A 27,328-nucleotide genomic window follows, 5' to 3' on the forward strand; every position below is an offset into this window, starting at 1 on the left:
TGAGGAATCTAGAAAACAATCACAGATAGGTGATCAATTATTTGGGATCAATTATTTAGGACTGATAGGAGGAGAAATTATTTTACTCAAAAGACTGTGGATACTCGACAGTTGAGTATATTTAAGGCCAACATAAACAGCGACAACAATCTATCCCTCAATGGCATCAAAACTAAAGAGCTGGTCATTGACTTCAGGAAGCAAAGTATTGATCACACCCCTGTCAGTATCAACGGGACGAGGTGGAGATAGCAGTTTCAAATTCCTCGGGGTACACATGTCCAAAAATCTGTCCTGGTCCACCCATGTCGACGCTACCACCAAGATAGCACAACAGCGCCTATACTTCCTCAGGAAACTAAGGAAATACGGCATGTCCACATTAACTCTTACCAACTTTTACAGATGCACCATAGAAAGCATCCTATCTGGCTGCATTACAGCCTGGTATGGCAACTGCTTGGCCCAACACTGCAAAAAACTTCAGAGAGTCGTGAACTCAGCCCAGTCCATCACACAAACCTTCCTCCCATCCATTGAATCCATCTACACCTCCTGCTGCCTGGGAAAGCAGGCAGCATAATCAAAGACCCCTCCCACCTGGCTTACTCACTCTTCCAACTTCTTCCATCGGGCAGGAGATACAAAAGTCTGAGAACACTCACGAACAGACTCAAATACAACTCCTTCCCCTGTTACCAGACTCCGAAATGACCCTCTTATGGACTGGCCTCATTAACACTACAGCCCCGTATGCTTCACACGATGCTGGTGTTATGTAGTTACATTGTGTACCTTGTGTTGCCCTATTATGTATTTTCTTTTTATTTCCTTTTCTTTTCATGATCTGTTGATCTGCTCGCAGAAAAATACTTTTCACTCTACCTCGGTACACGTGGTCTTGCAGGGAATCAAGGAATATGGGAAGCAGGCAAGAAATTGGAATTGAGCCAGATTAGTCATGATCACATTGAATGGTGGGACAAGCTGGAAGTGCCATTTGGTCTGCGCTTGCTCTTATTCCTTATGTTTTTATATGGATAACATGCAGGCAAATACAAATGAATTATCTAATGGAATAGTAGAACAGACTCGGGGAGGCTGAATAGCCTTCTCCAGTTGCTATTTCCCAATCTACTATGTTGCTATCCAAAGTGATAGCACATCTAAATATACTATCCAGAATAGATTTGGTTGCAATTGTGGAAAAAAAAACATGCTTTACCGCATCACTTATTTATTTCTGTTTCATCACTGAACAGAAATGAAAATATATTCTTTTAAAATCTATAATTTTAACACGTTTAAACAGATTTAATCTATTAATCTTTTAAACTTTGGTAATTCTGAAGTTGTATCTAACCACCTGAACAAAATACAATATTATGCCATGCCTTTACTAGGTACTGTTTCGCATTGTAATGTCTACGACTATTAAAGTTATGCAATTTATGCAACAGAATAAAGCTTGTGCTTCATTAAAAATAACTAAAGAACATCAAACAATTCAACTATTTGATTTCAAAAGATTTCAGACACATTGCTAAAATTCAAAAACAACAGAATACAGCAACAGAATTTGAAAGCACATTACCATCATGCCATCATCTCTACACCTATGAGAATTAATGGATAGAAGGATCTACCACCTGTAACAAAATCCAATTAACATGCTCTCCTGTCTGCATTCTAATACACAGTACTCAATAACATTCCAAGGCTTTATGCAGGGTTGCTGTCTTTCCTCATTAAATACTTATGCATTTAGAATTAGATGAGTGGGATTGCCAGTAAAATAGCACCATTGTTATCAGCAAGATTTAAAATGTCAAAACTCATAGCAGACTAAAACATAAAAGAATGTGAATGTTTCCCACCAAGTGAAGTGCGACATTTTAAGCCCTGCAGCAAATATTACTTTTAAAAAGATGGGAACATCAATCATAGCTAGATGCATGCATTTGCTAGTAAAATACTGACTGTGTTTCGTTAACCCACCACAAAAATACCAAGATTTTTTAGAAACAAATGTTTAATCATAAACAAGGGGGATTTATGTCACATTCACATTGGTCTATACAACACGGGCTACATATAGGTTTGATAACATAGGGCGGAATTTACCAGCTGTTCACGACAGCATTACGGGATAGGGGATAGGGCGTAGGTGTGGGCTTAAATAGGGTGCTCTTTCCAAGGACCGTTGCAGACTCGATGGGCCGAATGGCCTCCTTCTGCACTGTAAATTCTATGATTATATTCCGGCCCCACCAACGGCGTTTGGGTTTCCTGCCAACGAGGGGTGCAGTCAACGGGAATTCCCATTGATAACGGTGAGACCAGAAAATCCCATTGGCGGGCCACCTCCGTCGCCAAAAAACATGAGGCGGGTTGGTTGGTAAATCCCACCCTTAGTCTCTGAGACTTCTATGTGTAACGGGTGTTACTTACCAAACACATGCAGAAATTGTAGATTTTTGGGTAATCAAGATATGGTTCAGAACATGTTTTATATATAGTTCAGAATATATAATGAATACAATGAAACCCCTCAAAATTGTTAGCAGTAATTAGTGCAATTTGCATTAAGCTCATTTGAGTATTACACATCAGGAATCACCAATTTATTGCAACAAAACTGCTAATTTAAATCACTTCAAATGATATTAAAATTTCTTCAGCCAAAAGTTGATAAGATTCTGTGTCACCTTTTACATCCCATATATTGGGTTCTATTACAGTATTTATTTTGATTGTGCATAATGGTTTTTGGTAGCAGCGTTTATAAGTAAAGGAATCTATAACTGAAAAATACAATGAACTTGTAAAATATCTGGATATAATACAAAGTGCAACTCCATTACTAAACCTGACATACTGTGGTAGATTTCTATTCCCCTCTCTTTCAGCCAGCAAAGAATGGTCTCAAGCCATCTGATAATTATAATGGGTTATCCTGCCCACTTTGATGGTTGTGCCTCAAATGGGTTGGAGGGCTGCAGGTGGAAAACAAGCACTCCAGGACAGTCCATTGGCTTTGGGCCACTGCAATGTCAACCAAACTGGCTGGCCTCCAGGCCAAACGATAGGTGTGTCTGAGAGGAGCACGGTGTTGCTGTTGTCCAGTTGGGTTTTTTTGGAGAATGAAATGAAAAATGAAATGAAAATCGCTTATTGTCACGAGTAGGCTTCAATGAAGTTACTGTGAAAAGCCCCTAGTCGCCACATTCCGGCGCCTGTCCGGGGAGGCTGGTACGGGAATCGAACCGTGCTGCTGGCCTGCTTGGATGGCTTTAAAAGCCAGCGATTTAGCTCAGTGAGCTAAACCAGCCCCTAATGAGAGGGTATTTAAATATATTTTTACTTATCCGCTGGACTGCCAACTGTTTCTGGGAGGAGATGTCCACAGTTTAGCTCAGCCCAAGATAACAATAAAATGGTAATGACTCCATTGGAAAATTAAAAACTACTCAGGTGGGTGCATTAGCCGGCCAGTAGGAGGGCCTAAGGAAAAGAGGGACAACCAAAAAGTCAGTGAGAATGAGATAGTTAACTCATTCCGCACTATTTTTGAGCACCATCTCTCATTTCAGAAGTATTTCATAGTTGTACAATGTCAAAAAATGTACTTGTATTAACAATATTTAGGTTTGAAAAATACAGTTGATCTCCCTTTGGAGCCCCCAAGACCTTAGCTACCGAGTCTTGCACCAGTGTAAGCTCCATTTCAATTGAAAACAATATTTGAAACCCTCTTATACTCCATTTTATCTGTGCATGAAAGCAATGACTCCCAGAGAGTTGTTTTCCTTTAAATTTAGAGTGCCCAATTATTTTCTTTCCAATTAAGGGGCAATTTAGTGTGGCCAATTCACCTACCCTGCATATCTTTTCGGGTTGTGGGGGCAGGACCCATGCAGACACGGGGAGAATGTGCAAACTTCACACTGACAGTGACCCGGGACCGAGTTGGACCCGGATCCTCAGTGGCATGAGGCAGCAGTGCTAACCACTGCACCACCGTGCCGTCCTGGGAATTGGTTTTCATGAAAATATTAAAAGCATTCTTACTCCAAATTATGCAATGACATTTAACAAACATCAGCAGAATGCAAATCCATAAAGAGTAAGAAAAAAAGAGCACTTGTTGTATTCTCAGAGCATGCAAGAGTTTTACAATGTTGGATTACTTTTGAAGGGCATCGTTGGTTATGTTGGCAAAAACAGCAACCAATTTCTTTATAATCCCACAAACAGGAAATGGGCGAACGAAGAAATGTACTTTTCAAATATTTCAGCTTGGTATACAAAGCTTGTTAGTCATAAGATGATGAGCACAGAACAATTTGCATCCTATTTCTTGCTTCATGGAATTTGCACTATTGTACAAATAACTAAGCACAAATACATAATACATACACATGTACATACACTTAAATAGAGTTGTCAGAAAAATAATGCTGTAAAAATCTGCAATATTTTAAATAATAAATACTTTATCATGAATAATATAATTTAACTATGTTTTCTTTAATATGCTCAAATTAAAAGTATTCATGTTACAATCAATTAACCTCAATGGATGGGTTTTTCTGGCTGTTCACGTGGTGGGATCATCCGGTCCCACCAATGGCATGTGGTTCATAGTAGTGAAGGGTGCATACGGTCCCACCGATGGCGTGGGTTTCAGTGGCGAGGGGTGCATACGGTCCCACCGATGGCGTGGGTTCCGTAGTGGCGAGGGGTGCATACTGTCCCACCGATGGCATGGGTTTTGTAGTGGCGAGGGGTGCATTCAACTGGAAACCCTGCTGACAAGGACAGAACCAGAAGATCCTGCCACTGACCAGTTGTTGTCCACTGCTGCAGAACAGGCCATGGAGGGAGTGGAATATCCCACCCTACATGTTCTGAACATCTACATTATAATATTCAACAGTGCTGATTAATGTTTGAGCTATCAACTATGTTAGCTGTATAACAAAGTGATAACCGCAACTGTATATCTCTTTCAACGTTTTATAGGGCATTATTGAAATTTCAAAGGTTAACATTTGTGGCCGTTATTCCAAATATGCCCGGAAAAGTCCAGTAAGCAACAACAAAAAGTATGTGATGGGAGTTTCTATAAAATAATTTATTTTATAGTATGCACTTCAATTCTGCCAATATGTATTGAGACTGGGTCATTACATTTTAGAAAGATTGAAGTACAAAACATATTTTTAAAAATTCAATTTTTTTTTTAAAATTTAGAGTACACAATTCTTTTTTCCAATTAAGGGGAAATTTAACGTGGCTAATTCACCTACCCTGCACATCTTTTTGGGTATGGGGGTGAGACCCACGCAGACATGGGGAGAATGTGCAAACTCCACACGGACAGTGACCTGGGGCCAGTATCGAACCCGGGTCCTTGGAGTGGTGGACCAGCAGTGCTAATCACTGCGCCACCATGCTGCCCTTAAAAATTCTAGCAAATTAATGTTGATGCACCTACAAATAACTTCAGAGAAATTGATATACCCGAAATACTAGAAGATTTCTGACCACTGAAATTGCAGGCTCTGAATATTTTCACAATAGCAATAGTGTAGTTTTGTGACTTGTATCACATCCCATTCATGCTTTTAATTAAAACATCATGAACATGCAATTAGTTGCTTCAATATCTGAATCAGTAAATGAAAGTTCCATTTGTAGATAACGTAACAACTTTAGAGAGGTATGATTGGCAGTTCCCATGCTTGCATCTTTCAACAATAGTATTCCACAATTGTTGTCTTGAATCAACAAAAAAAAACTGAACATGTTTCAAAAAGATTTTGTTGAAATTGTGTACATGCAAAAATAAAATTAATACTAAAACTGAAATGCCTTGAGGTTTATTTTTGAAAAACATAGAAAGAAACCTGGGGCGGGATTCTCCGACCCCCCGCCGGGTCGGAGAATCGCCGGGGGCCGGTGTCAATCCCGGAATCACGCCGCACCAGTCGGCAAGCCCCCTCCCCCGGGAGATTCTCCGGCCCACGGTGGGCCGAAGTCCCGCCGCTGTCAAGCCTCTCCCGCCAGCGTGGATCAAACCACCTACCTTACCGGCAGGAGAAGGCGGCGCGGGCGGAAGTGACCCCCTCCCCTGCGCATGCATGACGTCAGCAGCCGCTGATCCTCCGGCGCATGCGCGGACTTCCGCCGGCCGGTGAAGTCCCTTCAGCCCCGGCTGGCGTGGCACCAAAGGTCGTCCACGCCAGCCGGTGGAGCGTCAACCACTCCGGCGCAGACCTCGCCCCTCAATGTTAGGGCTTGGCCTTTAAAGGTGCGGAGACCTCCGCACCTTTGGGACGGCCCGACGCCGGAGTGGTTCACGCCGGGACCCCTCGCCCCGCCGGGTAGGGGAGAATCCCGGCCAAGATTTGTATTCTTTTTCAGAGGTGTATGTGAATTGATCATAACTGGTCGTAAATTAGCACAGAACCTTTTGTGCAGTGCTCTTGACCATAGTATCAAGGGAAGCAAAGGAAAGAAGTGACAACGGCATGATAATTTGTTTCATGTGATGCCTAATCTGTTATCAACATGATTAGCAAATCACACCAAGAGGATGAACTTCCAAAAAAAGGTAATCCTGCCTATTAGTAATGGAGAAGGCTTTTAAAGGCAGGCAGGCTTTACAAAGCCACAAAGAGCAGACTTCAAAATCAGAAGATCCTTTTCAGCTATTAAATAATTATCTAAGTATTTGGAAGGGTTGGGAAAGAAGATGGGATGAGAGAACCATTAAGGATATAATTATTATAGGAAACGAAAAACAGAAAGCACAATAAAATTGACAAATTTCTACAATAACAAAATTGTTTTGAGTAGAAATTATTTTTGTGATATCATTCTCGCACCTCCATTGGTTTGGTTTCTCTTTTTAGTTGCACAGAGAATAAGTCTCTGACCACTAAGAAAATACAAAGTTTAGCTAGTTTACTATTAATTTCCTCCCCAAAAAACACAAGCATAACTGCAATTCAAAAATGTTACAAAGTCAACGGTATGTACAAGCACTTTGAAAGACAGGAATGCTCAAGATATTGCTGTCTTAAGCAAGGATTCCTTGCCAGCAACCATATAGGTTTAAATTCAGTAATCAAAACCAGGCTTGAAATATTGCTTTCACCATACAATCAGATCATAGCTTAACACAGATGGTGCTAGAACGGATCATAGCTTAACGTAGATAGATGCTAGGTTTGATGTCTTAATGTAAAAGCTTTAGGAAAAAAACAGTGGCACATACTATCTGTGATTCCACAAAAGATGTATGAAATAATTTCTAAAGGAACAACTTAAAATGATGACTTTCTCAAACACGTTTAGTGATATCTTTCTGGATATTGATCAATGTAAAGACATTAAAAAGTTTTAAAATCAAAGAACAACAATACAGCACAGGAACAGGCCCTTCGACCTTCCAAGCCTGTACCGGTCATGATACCACCCTTAGCCAGAACCCTCAGCACATCCTAGTGCCGCATCCCTCAAAACCCATCCTATCCACGTATTTGTCAAGATGCCTTTTGAATATATTTCAGTTTTGAATACTTAAAAAAAAAGTCAAATCCTTGCCTGTGTAACATGAAAATCTGTGCTCTGCACCAATTTGCACCCGATTAACAGGCTGGAAGCCTGATTCACCAACTCCCACCCTCCACCCCCTCCCCGTGATGCTCTAGGCCTCTCAACCACGAGTCACAAGAGCACGATTTGGCTCAAGTATTTTCAAGCGTGGCCCTGATGCGGTAACCTCACGTTGGATCAAGGGGTTCAGTGCATGACGGAGGTGCCCCAAAGTCCTACAGAAGGCCCCCTTCTCCACCCGATACCCCTCCAACAGAGACACCCTCCCACCAGACAGAAAGAACCCCAACAAAAGAGACCCCCCAAAACAGAGAGAGACCCCCCAAACAGGGACACCTTGCCCCCAAAATAGTCTGCTAGTGGGAGCATTTGGTCTCCAGAACAAACAATCTGCCCTGTCTAGAAAAAGGAACTGACCAACTTGTTTCTTAATAAAAGGTCAAAGTCTTAAGCAGGAGAATCTTTACTGTGGGAAAATTACATATGAATTGAGGGGAGATGTTTCAAGGAAACAAACAAATTGCCTACTAGTGGAAAGAGAGAATACAGTGGCTGGGCTTGTGAAGAGAATGGAAAGTGCTAATGTTGCAGTCATGTGGGAATTCATAACATTAGAAACAGTAACAAGCACCATGGAAGCAAAAAGACAATCAGATAATGAATGGAATGACTTACACAAAAGAAACAGCTGTAATTGACTGAAATGGAACAGTGGTGGTACTTAATTTGATTCAGTTTTTACAGAAAAACAAAAATATAATTATTGCTGTATTGATGCAAGGTTTAGAGGACACCGGAGATAAATATGCAAAATAAGTTGTTTTGAACTTGATTACATGGATATCACTACGTCCAGGTGTTATGAATTCCAGAATATTAAAACATGCTCGAGAAGTCATAATAAAGACAATAACCATATATTTTCCAAAAATATTCTTGCAATGGGCCAGAGGATAACATTACAACCATTACATCTATTATGTGGGATAAAATTGGTGAACACTTGAAAAGGCGGGAATAAATTAGGGGCAATCAATATGAATTTATAAAATACAAATTGTACTTAAATTTAATATTTTGACAAAATTGGTGTATAATGGATATGTAATGGATGTTATATACACCTTTTGCCAGTGGCGGAGGAGATGGTGCGCAGCCTGCTCATCCATAAAGTCAATTGAGACCATTAGGTGCCAAACAATGGCAGTTTAAGGGCCACTTCCCACCATCACTGCAATTTATCCTGCCTCCAGGAACTGCTGGTCAATCAATGTGCTAAACCAGTGGTCACTGCTAGAATTGCAGCATCTCCAGAGCAGGCCTGGAGCTAAGGTAAACCAGCTTGGGGATCACTGGGTCAATCAGGCAGGCCCAGGCAAGGGAAAGGGCAAGGAAGGCAGAGAAGGGGAGGTAAAAATGTGTCTGGCACCATCATGCAGGAAAAGACGTAAATAGCAGAGGATGATACTTTGAAAGTGGAGGCTGATGAGATGGAAATGAAGACAAGGGAAAGCCTACAGCGATTCTGCGAGGGAGAGGTTGGGGTTTGAGAAGTGCAGGAAATGGGTCAGACATGGTTGAGGGCCCTATCAACCACAGTTGGAGGAAGCCTCAACTGAGGAAAAAGGAAAACATATCAGAAGCATTGTTGTAGAAGGTTGGATCATCAGAACAGATGAAATGGAGAAGGAGAAACTAGAAGAATGGAATGGACTCCTTACAGGAGGCAGGGTTTGGGGAAGTATAGTTGAGATACCCGAGGGCTTATATTGAATATCAGTAGGCAGGCTATCCCCAGAAATGGAGGCAGAGAAGTCAAAGAATGGAAAGGAAGTGTTAGAGATGGACCACGTGAAGGTAAAAAATAGCTGGAAATTCGAAGCAAAATTGATTAAGTTTTCATGTTCCTGGCAAGAACTAGTTACGGCATTGATCAATGTACCAGAAAAAGAATTGGGGGAGGGGCCCGAGTAGAACTGGAACAAGGAATGCATCTCTAATATCTTTTGCTACTATAGGCCTAATTCCACTTAATCGTGATTAACCTGCAGTATTAACCAACACCTTTCATGCCGAATTCAAAGTAATTTAAACTGCGTCGACTTTTTTTTTAAAAAGGAGTTTGATTCTTAAGAACAGAAAATGACAAGGAGAATTTCATAATTTAAAATGTACTCAAGCCTAATCTGACAAATTGACTTCAGATATTTTAATCGTAAAACCATCCAATACTACTATTCAGATACAAAATGAAACAAAAACAAAAATCTTAATTGTGATCAAAGTCAATGCATTAGCTGTACAGAAATGCAAGTATACATCAACTACAATTGGTGAAGATAAAAGTTACAAACACAGGAAATCAATTTTTTAAATAAGCAAATCAATGCCATTTAAATAGACAGGAAAAAGGACATTAAGGTCCCAGGAATGATGAGCGGGATTCTGTGACACAACATGGCGCAGGGCTACAGGGGCCAGCGCGGAAGGAATGAGGCCCCCAGCCAGAGAGGCCGGCCCGCCAATTGGTGGGCCCCGATCGCGGGCCAGGCCACATCAGAGGCTCTCCCCCACCCCACCCCGGGAGTCGGACCACCGGCTGAGATCAGCTGCGAACAGCGCCAGGGGGACTCCGGTTTTTTTTACGACAGCCACTCGGCCCATCCTGCCCACGACCAGCGTCGTGCCAACACCAATGACGCAGATTCTCTGCTCTGCGGAGAATCACGTCCCGGCGTCAGGGCGGCGTGGTGCGATTCGCGCCGGTCACAGGAAATCTCCGGCCTGGCCCGAGAGAATCCCGCCCGATGTCTCAACGATTGTTACTTTCTGGACACCAATAGACCTGCTGCATATTTCCAATATTTTCTATTTTTATTTCAACTGTTAAAAGTATCCAATTATGCCACTGGTTTTGCTCACCCATGAAATGTTCACCTTCAGCCAAATTCTCCCAGAAAATGACCATTTTCTGGTTTAATGGCCACACTGTGCCTTGATAAAAGCTGGGAAACACAGTTTCCGACCTGTTAGCAACACCTCACGAAATGCAATGCACTCTCACGAGACGTTAGGACGTGAATCCCAGACACATTTTTTAGCAAATCTCCATATTACAACAAAACAGCTAGACTCACTTGAATGTGAAGATTCCGAAGGTACCTGAGGCATTGGGATCAGAAACCTCTGGCGAACAGGGACCAGATGGAATGGCACACGTGGAGGTCTCCGAGGGGGTTGAAGGCCCCTTTGGGCCGGGTGGTACCCTGGCACTGCTGGTGCCACTTGAGAGCTCCTGGCACTGCTGGCCTGGCATCCCCAACCAGGTAACCTGGAAATGCCAACTTGGTACTGCCAAGGTGCCTAGATGGCACTGCCAGCTGGCAGGGGCACTGCCAGGGTGTCACACTGACATTTTCTGCATTGGCAATTGGACCAGGGATGCCCTGCACTGTTGCAGGAGGTGCGGGGGCCTATGTGTTGGGGCTCGGAGGGGTCGCGGGTCATGGGTTGATTCAGGGGCCACGGAGATCAGGATGCAATTTAAAAATGGTGTCCTGATTTCTCGCGGAGCTGCTCAAGGCACTAAACAGGGCTATGTTTTGGCACGATTCCCATCGCAATTCACCCACTGTTAAGTCATTTTTTGGGAGTTTTCAGAGATTCTCACTGAATTCTACCACACTTGGAATTCTGGAGTGGGGAACTAAAGCTGCCAGCAAGACTGGTTCCTCAGAATTCGGGTGCCCTTTTTAAAGGTGCCCAGATCTTAAAGTTAAGTTGACGGTCCCCCACAACCAACTAACGGACATGGTGAGCCCCCACAGACATGCGCAACCCTTGAACCCGGATCGTCAACACCCCTCTCCCCCCCCCACTATGAATATATCCCACTATGGGATTGTCAGGGTCCCCCCCCCCACCTCGCTTTTAACGCCGTTTCAGTCATCCCCTCCCTCTTTCACCATCTCCCTCCCCCTCTTTCACGAGCCCCCCCCCCACACTCTTTATGAAGCCCCCTCCCCTGCGTGATCATCATGTCTGGTTTCCGTTTTTTGGAAACCAGTAGTTCATGCTGCACCAGTGGGGCTGGTGAATCCCGGAAGCTGGGAGACACCAGTCTGAAATGGAGTTGAGCATATTTAAAAGAGTTAAAAGAATCATGTAAATATGCCAGTCTGGATCACCCCCTCACGATTGGGTCAGGTGCCGCTGCTCTTACGATTCCCTGTTCCTTTCAGACAAAATGGTGAAATAAACATTTGTGACAATTTATCCCACTTATCTGCTCAAACAACATATTTTTTTAAATATAATTTACCCGACTAAGGCCAATGTGGTAACTGCTCTTCTCTAAATCCAATGACTCCAGAAGTTCATCTACTGCCTAAAAGTGAAAAAGAAACATATTGTGAATATCAAGTGTGGATTAAATACAAAAAAAAATAAATGTATCCTTTTTTAAAATAAATTTAGAGTAACTAATTAATTTTTATCCAATTAAGGGGCAATTTAGCATGGCCGATCCGCCTACCCTGCACACCTTTAGGTTGTGGGGGCGAAACCCATGCAAACACAGGGAGAATTTGACAGTGAAGTGACCCAGAACCAGGATCGAACCTGGGACCTCGGCGCCATGAAGCATCAGGGCTAACCCACTGTGCCACCGTGCTGCCCTAAATGTATCCTTTTTATGTAGTGTATATTCTCTAAAAAGGTTAGAACATCCAGGTCAGAATCTTACTCTTAAGGATACGATTAATTAAAAATAGTTTGCAAAAATTATCTTAGCTATTCAAGCAATTTTGCCTGCTTGTGCTGAAGTCATGCATTGTGGCCAAAAATTGTGGTTGTATAGTCCTCCAAAAGTTTGACTTTGGAGATGCATGGAGTACAGATTATTCTGCCTCTGATTCTCTGTCTGCATTCCCAGCAGAACCAGCCATAAATATAACTTTCAGCCTATGTGGATTGCATTTAGTTTCAAAAACATGGTTCACGTCTGTTATTGAAACAAATAAATAAGTTTTGACAAGTTAAGAATATATTAACAAATTATAATTTGATTCTATCCTAAAATATTCTTTAAAAACTAGCAATTTAAAATAACAGTGGCAAGACTATCATTCTCTTTGGATACAGAGTACACTGTAATATTTATATTTTATATTCTTTATTTACAGTTTCATCTAATTTTATTGAATTTTATTGTTACACCTCTGCAACAATAGTAAGAACCAATATATCAAAACTGGTTTCAGTATGAAAAATTATAGTACTGCTAAATAATCACTTTAAATTATTCCCGTACAAGCCTCCCCGGACAGGCGCCGGAATGTGGCGACTAGGGGCTTTTCACAGTAACTTCATTGAAGCCTACTCGTGACAATAAGCGATTTTCATTTTCATTTTTCAAATAGTTTATGCACAAACACAGATTTCAAAAGAAGCTGATAGGCAACTCTCCATTACTTTTAAATATAAAACAGTTAAAATTGAGCTTACTGGTGAAACATTTCAACTATAACGTCTCCAAGTGAAAAAGACAAATGCAGTAGCTTGAATCAAATAGAATGCCTGAAAGTCCTCCTTGCAATACTTAAGTTTGCCTCTCATAAGCTGTTTGTGATCATTTTACAATGCTATACTTTTAAACTGAGGGTCCAAACACTGCATACTAAGAGATTTTGTGTTCATTCGTTGCCACAGTGATGAGTTCACTACACAATATGTACTGCCTTATTTGGAGGCTACATAAAAGGTATCATTTTTCACTGGTATTGTGTGCTGCAGTTTCAAAAACAATCTTCCAGTTAGCATTTCAATATTGCACCATATGAATGGGGTATTGGTCAACATCTACAACTTCATCATTTAACTGTTCTAACAATTACTTTTATTTTTAAGAAAGTGGCAAGATACACAACATCTGACCACTCCAATGTCAAACATTACTCTGTGATTTAATCCTTTAATACTACGTAAATATAGTTTAAAAAGGCCAGCCAGTCGCAACTGCGAATAAGGTTTTCCAGTCTTTAACCAGAAACAAGTGACAAAAATATGGGATCTCTCCCCCCCCCCCCCCCCCCCCCCCCCCCCCCCCCCAAAAAGCTAAAATTAGCTTTTATAGTTTCTGTCTCATAGCAATCCTCTCCATTTTGGATCAGGATGAGGCAAACTAAACATGCTTCTCCAAGAAACCCGTGTATCTGAAGGCAAACTGCCTACATATATGATTCAACGTTTAACTTAGAACAAGAAACACTTAAGGAGACTTAGGTCAGTTGTTTGTAGTAGCTTGACGTCAAAGACTGTGAAGCAAGAGAATCACATCAGTCCACGCAGAAGGAATGATTTTGCTCTAGGTTAGGGATTCCCAAACTGGGATCCAAGAAGAGCCAGGGTCATGGGGACCTGAGAAGAACCGAGGCTGGGGGCACGAGGACCAGGGAGAGGTGGGGGGTACAATAGGCAGGGGTAAGTCGGTAATCATAGAATTCCAACAGTGCAGAAAGAGGCCATTCGGCCCATCGTGCCTGCACCGATCCTTCGAACAAACACTTTACCCATACCCACTCACTCGTCCACCCCGCCGTATCCCCGTATCCCACCTGCATATCACTGGACACTGAGCGTCAATTTATCATGACCAATCAATCCAACCTGTCCATCTTAGAACTGTGGGAGGGAATTGGCGCAACTGGACGAAACCTACGCAGGCATGGGGAGAACAGGCAAATGCCACACTGACAGTGACCCAAGGCCAGAATTGAACCCAAGTCACTGGTGCTGGGAGGCAGCAGTGCTAACCACTGTGCTACCATGCCACCTCGGGTACTCACATTAAAAATAACAATAAGGCAAGACTCGGAAGTATTTGTTGAATACCAGAACTTTTTTATTATAATAATTATATTCATATAAGGCATTGAAACATCTTTTAAGTTTATTTTTATGTTTGTACCTATTGCACAATAATAATCAAATTTTGTGGTTTAATTCTCCAATAATATAAGAATATTTCTCAACGGTTCCTTCTTGAGAGGTCAAAAGTGTTCTACAGCTGGAAAAGGTTAGGAAATCCTCTTCGAGACCATTAATTCATTTGTTATCTTAGAAATGTTGACACTGCTACTGCAAAATCTGTTTCTGTCTAATTTTGCTATGTGTAAATAGAATAAACATTACTTGCTTGGGGTAATCTATGGAGCTCTATATCTTTTTTTTGCATATCAAAATCACAGAAACTAGTACTTTGCACATTCAAATAATAGTATTTCAAGGCTCGGAAAATATTATGGTACAATTAATTATTTTGGAAGAACATTTTAATACTTGTATGAAACGTCTGCTAACCAACATTTTGCTTCAACATTTATTTTCGTGACTAATTAGTGAGAGCTTGGCCATAACCCTCATTAACAGTGCTTTGTGATGGATGAATCCAGTCCTTTTTACACATTTTTAATTAATATTTCCATTAAATTTTGTATCACTCAACAGTACATACCTTCCATAAAAATGGGAAGGTTAAAATTAATAGGATAGAATATGCCTAGTCAGAAAACCAATGCTCAATTTTGATTAATTAAAATGTCTTGTCAGAGTTACTCACCCGTTTTTCATCCTTAACAATGTAGTTACGTCCATGTTTTTTTGTTAGATGTGGTGCAAGAACGTCAAAACGATTTCTGAACTCCGAAAACACCATATGATCTGGATAACCTGCAGATTGCAACAAAAAGGGCACTGCTTACTTTTTGTTTTAATTTACACACTCCAGCTCATCAAATAGACATGAAACCTTTTATTATATGGTTTATAGGATCACAGAATGCTTATAGCAGAGGGTCATTCAGCCTATCATCCCCATGCTGACTTTCGAAGGGCAACTCAGCTAGTCCCACACACCCCCATTTTTTTCCCTGCAAATCATTTATCTTCAGAAAACCATCCGATTCTTTTGCAAACCACAATTCAATCTGCCCTACCCCACGGTCAGGCACTGCATTCGAGATCCTAGCCACTTGCTGCTTTCTTCATATCGCCTCTGGTGCTTTTGCCAATCACTTTAAATCGATAATCATGGTTCTTGACCTTTCTGCCAGCGGGAACAGTTTCTCCCTATCTACTCTGTCTAGTTCCCCCTTGATTTCGAGCATCTTTATTAAATCTTCTCTCAATTTTCTCTTTGCCAAAGAAACAAACCCTGTCTTTGCCAATCTATCCATGCAACTGAAATCTTTCATCATAGAATTTACGGAGCAGAAGGAGGCCATTCGGTCCATCGAATCTGCACAGGTCCTTGGATAGAACAGCCTACCCAAGCCCACACCTCCAGCCTATCCCCATAACCCAGTGACCCCACCCCACCCCACCTTTTTGGACACTAAGGGAAATTTAGCACGGCCAATCCATCTAACCTGCACATCTTTGGACTGTGGGAGGAAACCGGAGCACCCGGAGGAAACCCACGCAGACACGGGGAGAACGCACAGACTCCACACAGACAGTGGCCCAAGCCACGAATCGAACCTGGGACCCTGGAGCTGTGAAGCAACTGTGCAAACCACTGTGCCACCGTGCTGCTTGTTCTGTGCTTTTTTATGGTTAGCCTGTATTTTGTTTTGGTCTCTCTTTTATAAATAATCTTTATCGTCACAAGTAGGCTTACATTAACACTGCAATGCAGTTACTGTGAAAAGGCCCTAGTCACCCTAGTCAGGTACAGATAGGTAGAATTCAGAATGTCCAATTCACCTAACAGTACGTCTTTCGGGATTTATGGGAGGAAACCGGAGCACCCGGAGGAAACCCACGCAGACACAGGGAGATCGTTCAGACTTCGTACAGAGAGTTATCCAAGCTGGGAATCGAACCTAGAACCCTGGTACTGTGAAGCAACAGTGCTACCCACTGTGCTACCATCTTGTGTAATGGAACTGTTTTTAAGATTGAACTGTGCCCCCTCGTGGGAGGGGTGTTTTCTCTCTCTCGCTCTCTGTTGGGCACCTTTCCACTAATGTGGGGCAACCGTTTGGGCGGTGGGGAGCAGGGGTTGTGCAAGGGGAGATGGCTGTGTGCTGGCTTGAAAGCTGGTGGTTTTGTTTATTGGAACTGTTTTTTGGGGGGTTTGACTGTGTACTCTCTTGGGAGGGGAGGGGTGTTCTCTCTCTCTCCTGGCGTACCCTGCATTGCCATGTCCTTTTCCAGTGGTCTGCGCTGCTCGTTTAGATGCCTTTCCATCGATGTGGGGCTACCATTGCAGGAGAGGGGGAGGGCTACGTGTGCTGGCTTGAAAGCTGGTGGTTTTGTCTTCTTGTTGATCATTCACTGGTTTCTGTTTTTTGTGTATTGTGGATATTTTTAGTTCTCTGCTGATTGTTTTGTATCTGCACTTGCTGATACATTGACAGCAGAGGGATTTTTTCTCAAATCATTTTTATCGGCCTACGAGACAAGTGCGATAATTGATTTCAGGATGCATTGATTGTGCGTCAGTCAAACAAATCGTTGCCACCTTCAGCTGACCTGGAGGCAGCTTGCAACACTCCACAGCCACAAGTGGTTAAAGTTTCCTGTAACCAACTGGAGGAAACCCACGCACAACACGGGGAGAACAAGTAGACTCCGCACAGGTAGTGACCCAAGCCGGGAATTGAACCTGGGACAGGGAGCTGCGAAGCAACTGTGATAACCACTGTGCTACCGTGCTGCCCCAAACCATTCTCTCAAATATTATCTGAACCCTCTCAAATGCATTCACATCCATCCTAAAGTGTGCCTACCGAATGGAGGACCATACCGTAGTTGAGGCTGAACCAATTCTTTTGTTTTCTTTTATTCTGCCCCTCTATTTATAAGGTCCAAGATCTTGTACACTTATTAATCTTTATCTCAACTTGCTCTTCCACCTTCAACAGTTTGTACACAAATACTCCACAAGGTCCCTCCATCCCTACACCTCCTTTAAAGTGGTATGCTTTATTTTACCCACTCTTCCTAGCAAGACACATAATTTCACATTTCTCTGTACTAGATTTCATCTGGCATGTGTATGTCCATTCCACCAGCCATTCTATGCCCTCTTAATGTCTATCACTATCCTCAAGAGTTCATAATGCTTCCAAGTTTTGTCATCTGCAAATTTTGAGCTGGTTCCCTGCACACACAAGTCTAGGTCATTGATACAGATCAAGAAAACCAGTGTTCCTAACACCAACTCCTGAGGGATCCCACTCTATACCTCCCTTAAGTCCAAAATCAAGTGTTCTCCACTGTTCTGTTCCCTGCCACTCAGCCAACTTTACATCCATGCTGCTACTGTCTCTTTTATTCATTGGACTTTAACTTTACTGACAAGCCTATTATGTGTCACTTCATCAAACACCTTTTGCCAGTCCATGAGAACTGTGTCAACCACATTAACCTCATCGACCCTCTCTTACCGCATCAAAAATCTCAATCGAAATAGTTAAACATGAATTTTCCTTAACAAATCAGCGCTGGCTTTCCTTAATTCATCCATATTTATCTAAGTGATTGTGACCGTTTATGTGGATTATCGTTTCCAAAAACCTTCCTCTCAGGAGGTTAAACTGATTGGCTTGGATTTTCAGACTCCATCCTTGCACTCTTTTCAGATTATCTCTCCAACTACAGAGAAAATAATTACTTAGAAACTTTGTGAACAAAGCATCATCAGATAACTTTATTGAGAAGGCTTTCACCATTTCCCAGCATCTCACTATGTAGCTGTAGAAACGTTATATAATATGTATCCACTGTCTGTTCTCAATCCTCAAACACTAAGGAACTGTATTTTAGTGCAAAGAGCTTATTCTCCTCCGATAGAAAAAAAAAACTTTACAATCCCGATAATGAATAAAGCAATTAGACATAAAATGATCAGTACAATTAACATTAAATATTTATTGACGATAAAAGGAAATGCGATTAAGGCAAAAAAGTCCTTCCTAGTCAACAGTTATCAAACGTTTTCAACAAATAAAACACTTAAATACCAAAAAGCTTCATGAACAATTATGAATCAACATCTTAAAATTATAGTTACACATGCAAGGAGTTCTCAAAACTAAAATAAGCAGCCGGGAGCAGTTTTGAAACTTTATACTGTGTTATTTAAATGGGTATGGAAGAAAATGGGCACAGTTTTAATAGTGAAAGCTGGTATAGTTCGGATTGGGTCAGATGTAAAATTAAAATATCTGAAACATAACCCTAACCCACCCGCATCCATATTCAACAGAGGCAAGTAGCCAGTTTAAAATATTTTAATAAAACTAGTAAGCAATGATTTAACATGTTTGCAAATTTTAGTGGGTGGCCAGACTGAACAGGGCCAGGGAAATCCAACAACTGAAGGGAAGTGAGACAGTTTTGTATAGACAGTAGTCTCTTTACAGCATTGCTTATGTCAAACAACTGGCCCAGGGCAGAATAGGGATCTCTTCCCCACCCTCCATCGCCACCTTGTGTGTGGACGGTGTGCCCACCCTCCTGGTAACCACACCGTCAAGAAGTCAACTGGCTACACACTGACCAGCCTAGCAGTGATAAAGTGTTGTGGGGCTCATTAATGAGGGCAGAGTTGGACAACCACACCTCAATTGGGTGACAATCCTGTCCTCGGGAGCTGCTGGAAAATCGGATTGGCCTGCAATTCCATCAGGAAGGCATCAGTGGCGGCTGCCGGGACTGTAGCTGAAGAGAGAAACCCAAAGCCTTATTTGGGAGGGAATGGATCTGGAAGGGTGGGTGGACTGTGATTGATATAGGGCAACCCAAGAAGAAACCCCTCTCCCCCCCAATTCCTTCCTGCCCTTTCACCAGTTGAGGTTAAAAACCAGGCTTCCTGCTTCTCCCCTCCCCTCCTCTCCCCCGCCCCGCCCATGCCAAACATGTTATGGTGTGGGCAATGTAATGTATTATTTGGGTAAATAGGTTTGATAACAAGGTATCAATCCTTCATTGGTTATTTTAATATGGCAGGTGGACTGTCAATTTCAGCACCCTCCCATCCCCCAGTATTATGGGGGGTGAGGTTAGGGGTGATGGAATGGACCATCCCATTTTACACTTTCTCCCACCCCGTGGGAGACACCTCTCTGGGGGCACATAAAATTCAGTCTTACACCTTTTAATGGTTTTTCCTATGTTTGGAAAACCAAAAAAAGACATTATTCAGATTGTGAAAACTCATCAATAAACTTGAAATTTAACAGAATCTACCTTGTCTATATATTCTAAGGGCATCAAGAAGTTTGCAGCCCCTAATCTGGGCTCGAAGCAGTGGTACATCCAACTGCATCAGACCTGCTTCAAAGTTTTCTGCCTGGGCATCAGCTTCTGTGATTCCAGACTTGAAAGAAGGAGTTGGGGACACCTTTGTTTCAGTAAAGGCATCAGTTTTTGGCAGCAAACAGTGGATAAAATGAATTTTGGACTTCTTGATTATGTCTATGAGAGCATCCTGTGAAGAAAAAACTGAATTCAGGTATCATAGTTTATACATTCTTTCTATAAAAGTTGCAATGAAAAAAAAGCATTTCTTGTACTTTTCTTGAATGTTATTTAAACATTCTTGCATATTCGAATGAGTGTAGAAGATAAATTTAGAATCGTTAATTTGAGGTAAAATTACCAAGCATTTGGAAATGGACAAGTTGATTAATATAGCCAGCACCATGACAAAACTTAAGAGTTTGTTTGAAGAATGCCAGCTTTAACAAGAACAAGGCTATAGCATTAATATTTTAAACATTACTGCAAGCCTTGGGCTGGAGCATTAACATTTTTTATTTTTTATTTTTTTTTGTAAATAATTTTTATTGAAAAATTTTGAATTTACACAACATAACGCACCATAGTAAAATACCAAAAATAACAATAATATTAACAATCATAAACATTCGCCCCACCCCCATGCACAACACAGCATTTTAACAACGCAAATTAACAGAATATAAAGTTACAGAATAGAAACTACAATAAGGAGCGCCCCCCCCACCCCCCCCGGGGTTGCTGCTGCTATTGACCAAGATACCTATCTTTGCGCCAGGAAGTCCAGAAAAGGCTGCCATCGTTTATAGAACCCTTGTATTGATCCTCTCGGCAAATTTGACCCGTTCCTGTTTTATAAATCCCGCCATGTCACTGATCCAGGTCTCCACACTTGGGGGCCTTGCATCCTTCCACTGTAGCAGAATCCTTCGACGGGCTACTAGGGACGCAAAGGCCAGGACACCGGCCTCTTTTGCCTCCTGCACTCCCGGCTCTACCACAACTCCAAAAATCGCAAGTCCCCACCCTGGTTTGACCCTGGATCCGACCACCCTCGACACCGTCTCCGCCACCCCCTTCCAGAATTCTTCCATTGCTGGGCATGCCCAGAACATATGGGCGTGGTTCGCTGGACTCCCCGAACATCTGGTGCACCTATCCTCACACCCAAAGAACCTACTCATCCTAGTCCCGGACATGTGGGCCCGGTGCAGCACCTTAAATTGGATGAGACTAAGCCTCGCACATGAGGAGGAAGAGTTCACTCTGTCCAAGGCATCCGCCCAAGTCCCGTCCTCTATCTGCTCCCCGAGTTCCTCCTCCTCCCATTTAGCCTTCAGCTCCTCCACTGACGACTCCTCCACCTCCTGCATTACCTTATAGATGTCAGGCACCTTCCCCTCTCTGACCCACACCCCCGAAAGCACTCTGTCCATCGTCCCCTGCGAGGGCAGCAAAGGGAATCCCTCTACCTGTCGCCTAGCAAACGCCTTTACCTGCAAGTATCTGAACATGTTCCCTTGGGGAAGGCCAAATTTATCTTCCAGTTCCCCCAGGCCCACAAACCTCCCGCCAATAAACAGGTCCCTCAATTTGCTGATGCCCGCCCTTTGCCACCCCCTAAATCCCCCATCCTTGTTCCCCGGGATGAACCCATGGTTGCCACCCAGTGGAGCCTCCATCGAGCCCCCTGTTTCCCCCCTATGCCGACTCCACTGTCCCCAGATTCTTAGGGTCGCCGCCACCACCGGGCTCGTGGTAAACCTCTTAGGGGAGAGCGGCAACGGCACCGTTACCATGGCAGCATTAACATTTTAAACATTACTGCAAGCCTTGAGTTGGATTCTCCCAAAATGGGGCTATGTCCCCACACCGGCGTAAAAACACTTGCCTTGCACTCCAGAGTTTCCTCAAATAAAGATCAGTTGATTCACTTACCTTCAGGGGGGCCAGCAATGACCCAGAGTGATTCACATATCTTTAGCTGCAGATTCAGGCCCCCTCACCTCCAGTTTCGAGTCTGCGCATGTGCACGCCGGCAGCCTGCAGCGGCCGCGCTGAGCGCCATGGAGGACTCGGACTGCGGAGGCAGCTCCGAAATGTAGGCCCCACCCCCGATCGACCGCACGTCCTTGCATTTGACCGGCCCGATCTGTGCCCCGGCCACCCGTGCCCCAGCTGCCCCTAAGGCCGATGCCCGATCCCCCCGCCCCCCACCAGGGCAGCCACAGACGGAGTTCTCAGCCACCGTGCGCGGTTCCCCAATAGCAATAGGTGGTTACTCGGGAACTCGGCCGGCTGGGAGCAGAGAATCGCTGGTCGGGCCTCTGGCAATGTCCCCCAGCCGCGTGGAGTAAATCGCTGATTCTCGGGTCCCGGAGAATCGTCGGAGTGGCACCGGGTCTGATTTTGGCGCCAAAGTTGATTGTCCGCCCCCGCACCAAACGCAATTTCGGCCCTTATCTTACACACTGATCAGGAGTCAAATTAAAAATGGCCAGTCAAAAATTTACAAGTCCATCAAAGGGTAAAGCTAGCAGGGAACATGTGATTTGAGTGCGGGAGCAGCTGAGTTTTTGTGAGCTTTGGCTCCATTCGTCTTTTAAACCTTCATTTTATCCTATTACATATTCCATAATTATCTTTTTGGGGGGGGGGAATATATGTCCTGTGCTATGTCCCTGGATGATCCTGGTCCAAGTTTGGTGGTGAAGCACACAGTTGTATCAGAGAGAATCCTTGTTTGATTGGAGTGGTCGGAGATGGCTCGAGTGGGGCCCAGCTAGCAGTGGCAGTTTTGCTGGTGAGCAGGCCGACGCCTCGGCAGTGCTGTATGCATCAAGGTGATGACTGCCATTGTGAATGATGTTATGGATGATGATTTCAGCTCATGGTGCGGGTTTTTGGTGCTCACATTCATGAATCCCAAAGTATCTTTGAGAAAAGGTTCAAATGAGCGCATTGTATCCGGTCTCAGAGGCCTGGGGTCTTATGCTGTCCTGTCCGCGATGCTCATCATGAAGAGTTAGGAGGTGGCTGGTCATGACGAGTCATCCACCCCTCCCATCTGGGGCCTGGGTTTCTGGCCACCTGGGCAACTGCACAGCGAAGGTGAAGACACTTTGCTCGTTGGAACTTTTGAAAGATCTTGTGTTGTTCGACGATCCTATCAGTACTTTGCCTTTCCAAGTGACATAGATGGTGTTATTATCCTGCAGTTCATCAATTCATCAGTTCATCAAGGGACTTTATTTCCTTGTGTGATTACACTGCTAATTTCACGTTGTCTTTTCTCCAGTCAATGGTGCATAATGTTTAAACATGAGAGCGAAAGTCTGTTTTAGTAAAAACCATAGTGAATTGGAAAAGTGATATGAGGTTTGTGCAGTCTTATCCTTTTTTTATGTGCTGTAATCCTTGCATCCATGAGAAGGGGTTTATTTTAGACACAGCGCATCTTGCTTATAGGGAAGCTTAGTGGAACCACGGCAGGGTGATGGGTGGATAGTTGGTGCAATTGTGTGTGGTAGGATTAAATTAGTCCTCATTCGAATTGAGAATAGTCTCCAGTTAAGAGTTAATTGTATCAAGTTTTCAATTTTCAATTTTTTTTTGAACTTTTTGAATCCATACTTGTCTCCTTCGATGGTCTGTGCACATCATGTATACTGGAGAGGAATCCCTCTAATTCTTTTTTGTGATTGGCTTTTTTTAAGGCTATTGGGTAGGGGGAAATGAGTGGTGGCGCATGCCTGGCTGTGGTCGGTTTATCCCTGTTCGATTTGTTGGAGTGAGAGTCTATAAGCTATTTCTTTGCGTTGACGGAGCCCTTCTTCATTTTGGGGGTAGGCTTGATGGGGGAGCTAGTGCCCTCCTCAGAGTGGTCTTATATATTGATCTCATGAATGTCCTCCTCGTTGTGGTTGGCTTTCCATGGAAGCAGTTAATTTGTCTCTGTTGAGGCAGCGCTGCCCTGTCCCCTAATATCCTTTGTAGCCACCGAAGATGGCCACTGCCCGACACAAAATGGAGAATTGAAATGCATGCAGGGAAAACAGGACAATATAAGGAAAACAGGCAGGCTGCAGAATCTCCCTGTGTATTCTGTCTGCAACGAAACCAGACAGCACTGAAACTAACAGTTGCACATATTAATTGAGCGATTTCCGGTGATTCCCGGGCACAGTGGACACAATCGAGAATAACAAAGGTCAAGCCAGACTCTTAGGCGCCAGCAGGAGTCCCGGACAATAAGTTACAAACAGCCCCAAGAACCGCCCTGCGATCAGGAAACAGCCCCAGTATTGGGGAATTCAAACTAATCAATTGGTATGAGGTCCAATCGATTGCAAGCAGGTATAGGGTCCGCCCAGATGGGCGCGAAGCCCCTGTGACCTATAAAGGACAGATCCCAAGTCCAGCTCGCTCTCTTAGTCGGCCCTCCCAGCAGAACACCTTTGCAGCAGCTCTCTAACGTGAGAAGGAGAGGCCTGGCCAACAGCTACACCGACAAGTAAGTGTCCAACAAACGCTCGCTATGAGAATAGACACTCCTGACCCCTTAGCCCGTACCAACTGGGAAGCCTGCAGTCTCAGGACAGAACAAGAGGCCATTGTTCCCTGATCCAGTGTGTTCCCTTATCGAGGATAAGTATTGGCTTATAGTGGTAGGAATAGTTAGTCCGTTAGTATTAGTTACATGAGTATCGATTTACTGTGTAATAATAAATGTGTTTGATTGAACCTTACTAACTGGTGTATTGAGTCATTGATCTGAACTTGAACTTGAACCTTGTGGTGGTATCATAAGGATACCTGGCAACTCTAGAGCTAAGGAATAAAACAGAGCCAATTGAGTGTTAAGCACACTCACCAGAACGAGCAACACCTTGTTGCGAGGACATACAGTGCTAGTCTGTGTCTAATGTTCTTGGGTTTACTCCAATGTTCCTCCCTTGGTGGGGTTGGTGGATCCTCCTCTTCATCGGGGTGAGCAATGTGCTGTTATAAGCCCTGCTTTGGCCAGTGGGATGGCACGCTGGCCTGGATGGGGTTAGTGAGGTGCAGGGCCAGCTTGGTGGTGGGTCCTGGCGTGTGCTGGGGGTCTTGGGAATACGACTTTCATTGTATCTTGGTCTTCTTGAACTTTGTGAATCCGTACTTGTCTCCTTCAATGGTCTGTGCACATCATGTATCCTGTAGGGGAAACCCTCTGATTCTTTTTTGTGGTTGGCTTTTTTTAAGGCTATTGGGTAGGGGGAAATGAGTGTTGGCACATGCCTGGGTGTGGTCTTTAGCTCCTGATAGCCCTCCCATTTTTATCTTGTTTTGTTTTTGGGAAGTGCTCATTACACTGACCATAATCCAAATTTATAGTTCCTTGTCCTTTCTGTAGAAATATGTGGAATAACGATCATTCTGTCCGGTTCCTGCAGTTGGGATTATGTGGCTTTGTGTGCGATTTGTAAAGCATCCTTCTAGAACTGGGTTTCTTGCGTATTTTCTCTGTATTTTTCTATTTTTGTTATAGTGGAGTTTAAGAATTTGTGATTGGCATATGCAGGGGTACATACGAGTCTGATATCTGAATGGAGGAGGGGTTACAGCATGTCATTGGTGCCTCTGGTGTTGCTGGAGTTGAGGGAGATTGTTCTGGTGCATGCCTTACATGGCTTGAAAACATTATCCTGAACTCTCGTGGTTGTTGCGAGCAATCACCGCATGGGAGGGTGTGCACAATTTGACCATGTTTTTGTGGCTTTATCCTTCACTCCCTTATTCTCTGGTGGTCTGTACAGAGGCATCAAAGTGAGTTGAATGATTGTACTGAGCCAATTATATTGCTGCTCTCCTGTTCCCCTCTGTATCCATTTATGTTGGTGGGCAGCATGGTAGCACAGTGGTTAGCACTATGGCTTCACAGCGCCAGGGTCCCAGGTCCGATTCCTGGCATGGGTCACCGCCTGTGCAGAGTCTGCACGTTCTCCCTGACTCTGCGTGGGTTTAATCCAGGTGCTCCTGAAAGACCTGCTGTTAGGTAATTTGGACATTCTGAATTCTCCCTCTGTGTACCTGAACAGGTGCTGGAATGTGGTGACTTGGGGCTTTTCACAGTAATTTCATTGCAGTGTTAATGTAAGCCTACTTGTGACAATAAAGATTATTATGAAAAAAATGTTGAGACCTTTATTTTGTGCTGAGCTGTACCATTCTTGGGTTTTGTTGCATTATTCGTTAAAATGAAAAACGTCAATGAAAATGCTTAAAAAAAAAACTAAAGTAAGATTTGTTGAAATATTAGCACTAGCAATAGATAAAGGATCATTATTGTACAGTTTTGGATTAATAAAATTATTCTCTATTATATTTTAAAGGGCTTTGCTTCTAAATAGAATCTACTCTAGTGAGAATTATAATTTACTGAAGGTTAATTTTTAAAGAATCTCGAATATTTTTTAAAGTCAAGAAAAATTAAACCTATTAACACATATGATTTTTAGTTTTATGGTGTTTTATGAAGCAATTCAAATTACTATTGCCGTGATTAAAAATTACAACGAGCAATAACTGAATAAATAAATCATCCTTTATACAACCATTACAACCGCTAAATGTAAAACATTTCTTTCCAGGAAAACATGCATCCAACGTAATCTTAAATAGAATGATACCTAAATGTTAAACCTGGTTTATTGATTTACTCACCACTTGGAGCTTAATCTGAATGCAAGATGATTTCTTCTTCACAGCAGCTACACCGGTGGTGAAAGTCTTTCTCATGCTTGTGGCTCTTCTTAAGGTAAGCTGGGATCCTCCCTCTAGGCCAGCAATTGAGCCAGACAATACTGTGACTGTTCCAGCTCTGCCCATAAACAGATTGCTAATGATTTTCCTGGAAAACAAATTGCAATTGTACTATAATACAAAAAAAGCAGAAGAATACATTACATATCCAGACCTGAACCACCACCTACACAAAAATATGTTTTTTCTTTCACAAAAACTACATTTCACAAAAACTACATATTGGATCGATATTACTTGCATCTTACAAATACTGTCACAAACACTTGGTAAAAACGGCTTCCCCTTACTTGTGTGAATCCTGCAGTAGGATAGCTGCATTTTGGGAGGCAGGGTTCTGTTTTGCATGATTCAGCCAGCCAGTTGTATCATACTCGACCCAATTGGTATTGTAACAATGTCCTAGGATGAAATGATGTGGTTTATTGCTTTCCAGCAATGGGCTCTGGCCTGTAAAGCAAGGCAACAAATTCAGGTACGGTTTTAGCAGTTTTTTCTACTTCTGCTCAGCAAACAATTAAAACTAGTTATGTAGATAGCAAAGTATTCAACATATCTTGCTGAACTTTTACGAAGAAAAAAAAATTGCACT

The 27,328-nt window shown here is 42.9% G+C and overlaps 1 protein-coding gene across 18 annotated transcripts in view; it reads right to left on the reverse strand.

Annotated features, from left to right (window-relative positions):
• The window catches only part of myo18ab (myosin XVIIIAb), a 299,483-nt gene that overhangs the window by 100,618 nt on the left and 171,537 nt on the right, over nucleotides 1–27,328 (reverse strand). For all 18 annotated transcript variants that reach the window (XM_038814300.1, XM_038814298.1, XM_038814286.1 and 15 more), the window contains 5 exons: nucleotides 27,027–27,186; nucleotides 26,638–26,824; nucleotides 19,882–20,122; nucleotides 15,245–15,354; nucleotides 11,948–12,013 (listed from right to left, as the gene is read on the reverse strand). In XM_038814300.1, coding sequence (XP_038670228.1) covers nucleotides 11,948–12,013; nucleotides 15,245–15,354; nucleotides 19,882–20,122; nucleotides 26,638–26,824; nucleotides 27,027–27,186 — 764 coding nt within the window. The remainder of the gene's footprint in view (nucleotides 1–11,947; nucleotides 12,014–15,244; nucleotides 15,355–19,881; nucleotides 20,123–26,637; nucleotides 26,825–27,026; nucleotides 27,187–27,328) is intronic.

This window comes from Scyliorhinus canicula, chromosome 12 (assembly GCF_902713615.1).
Source record: "Scyliorhinus canicula chromosome 12, sScyCan1.1, whole genome shotgun sequence".
Classification (NCBI taxonomy): Eukaryota; Metazoa; Chordata; class Chondrichthyes; order Carcharhiniformes; family Scyliorhinidae; genus Scyliorhinus; species Scyliorhinus canicula.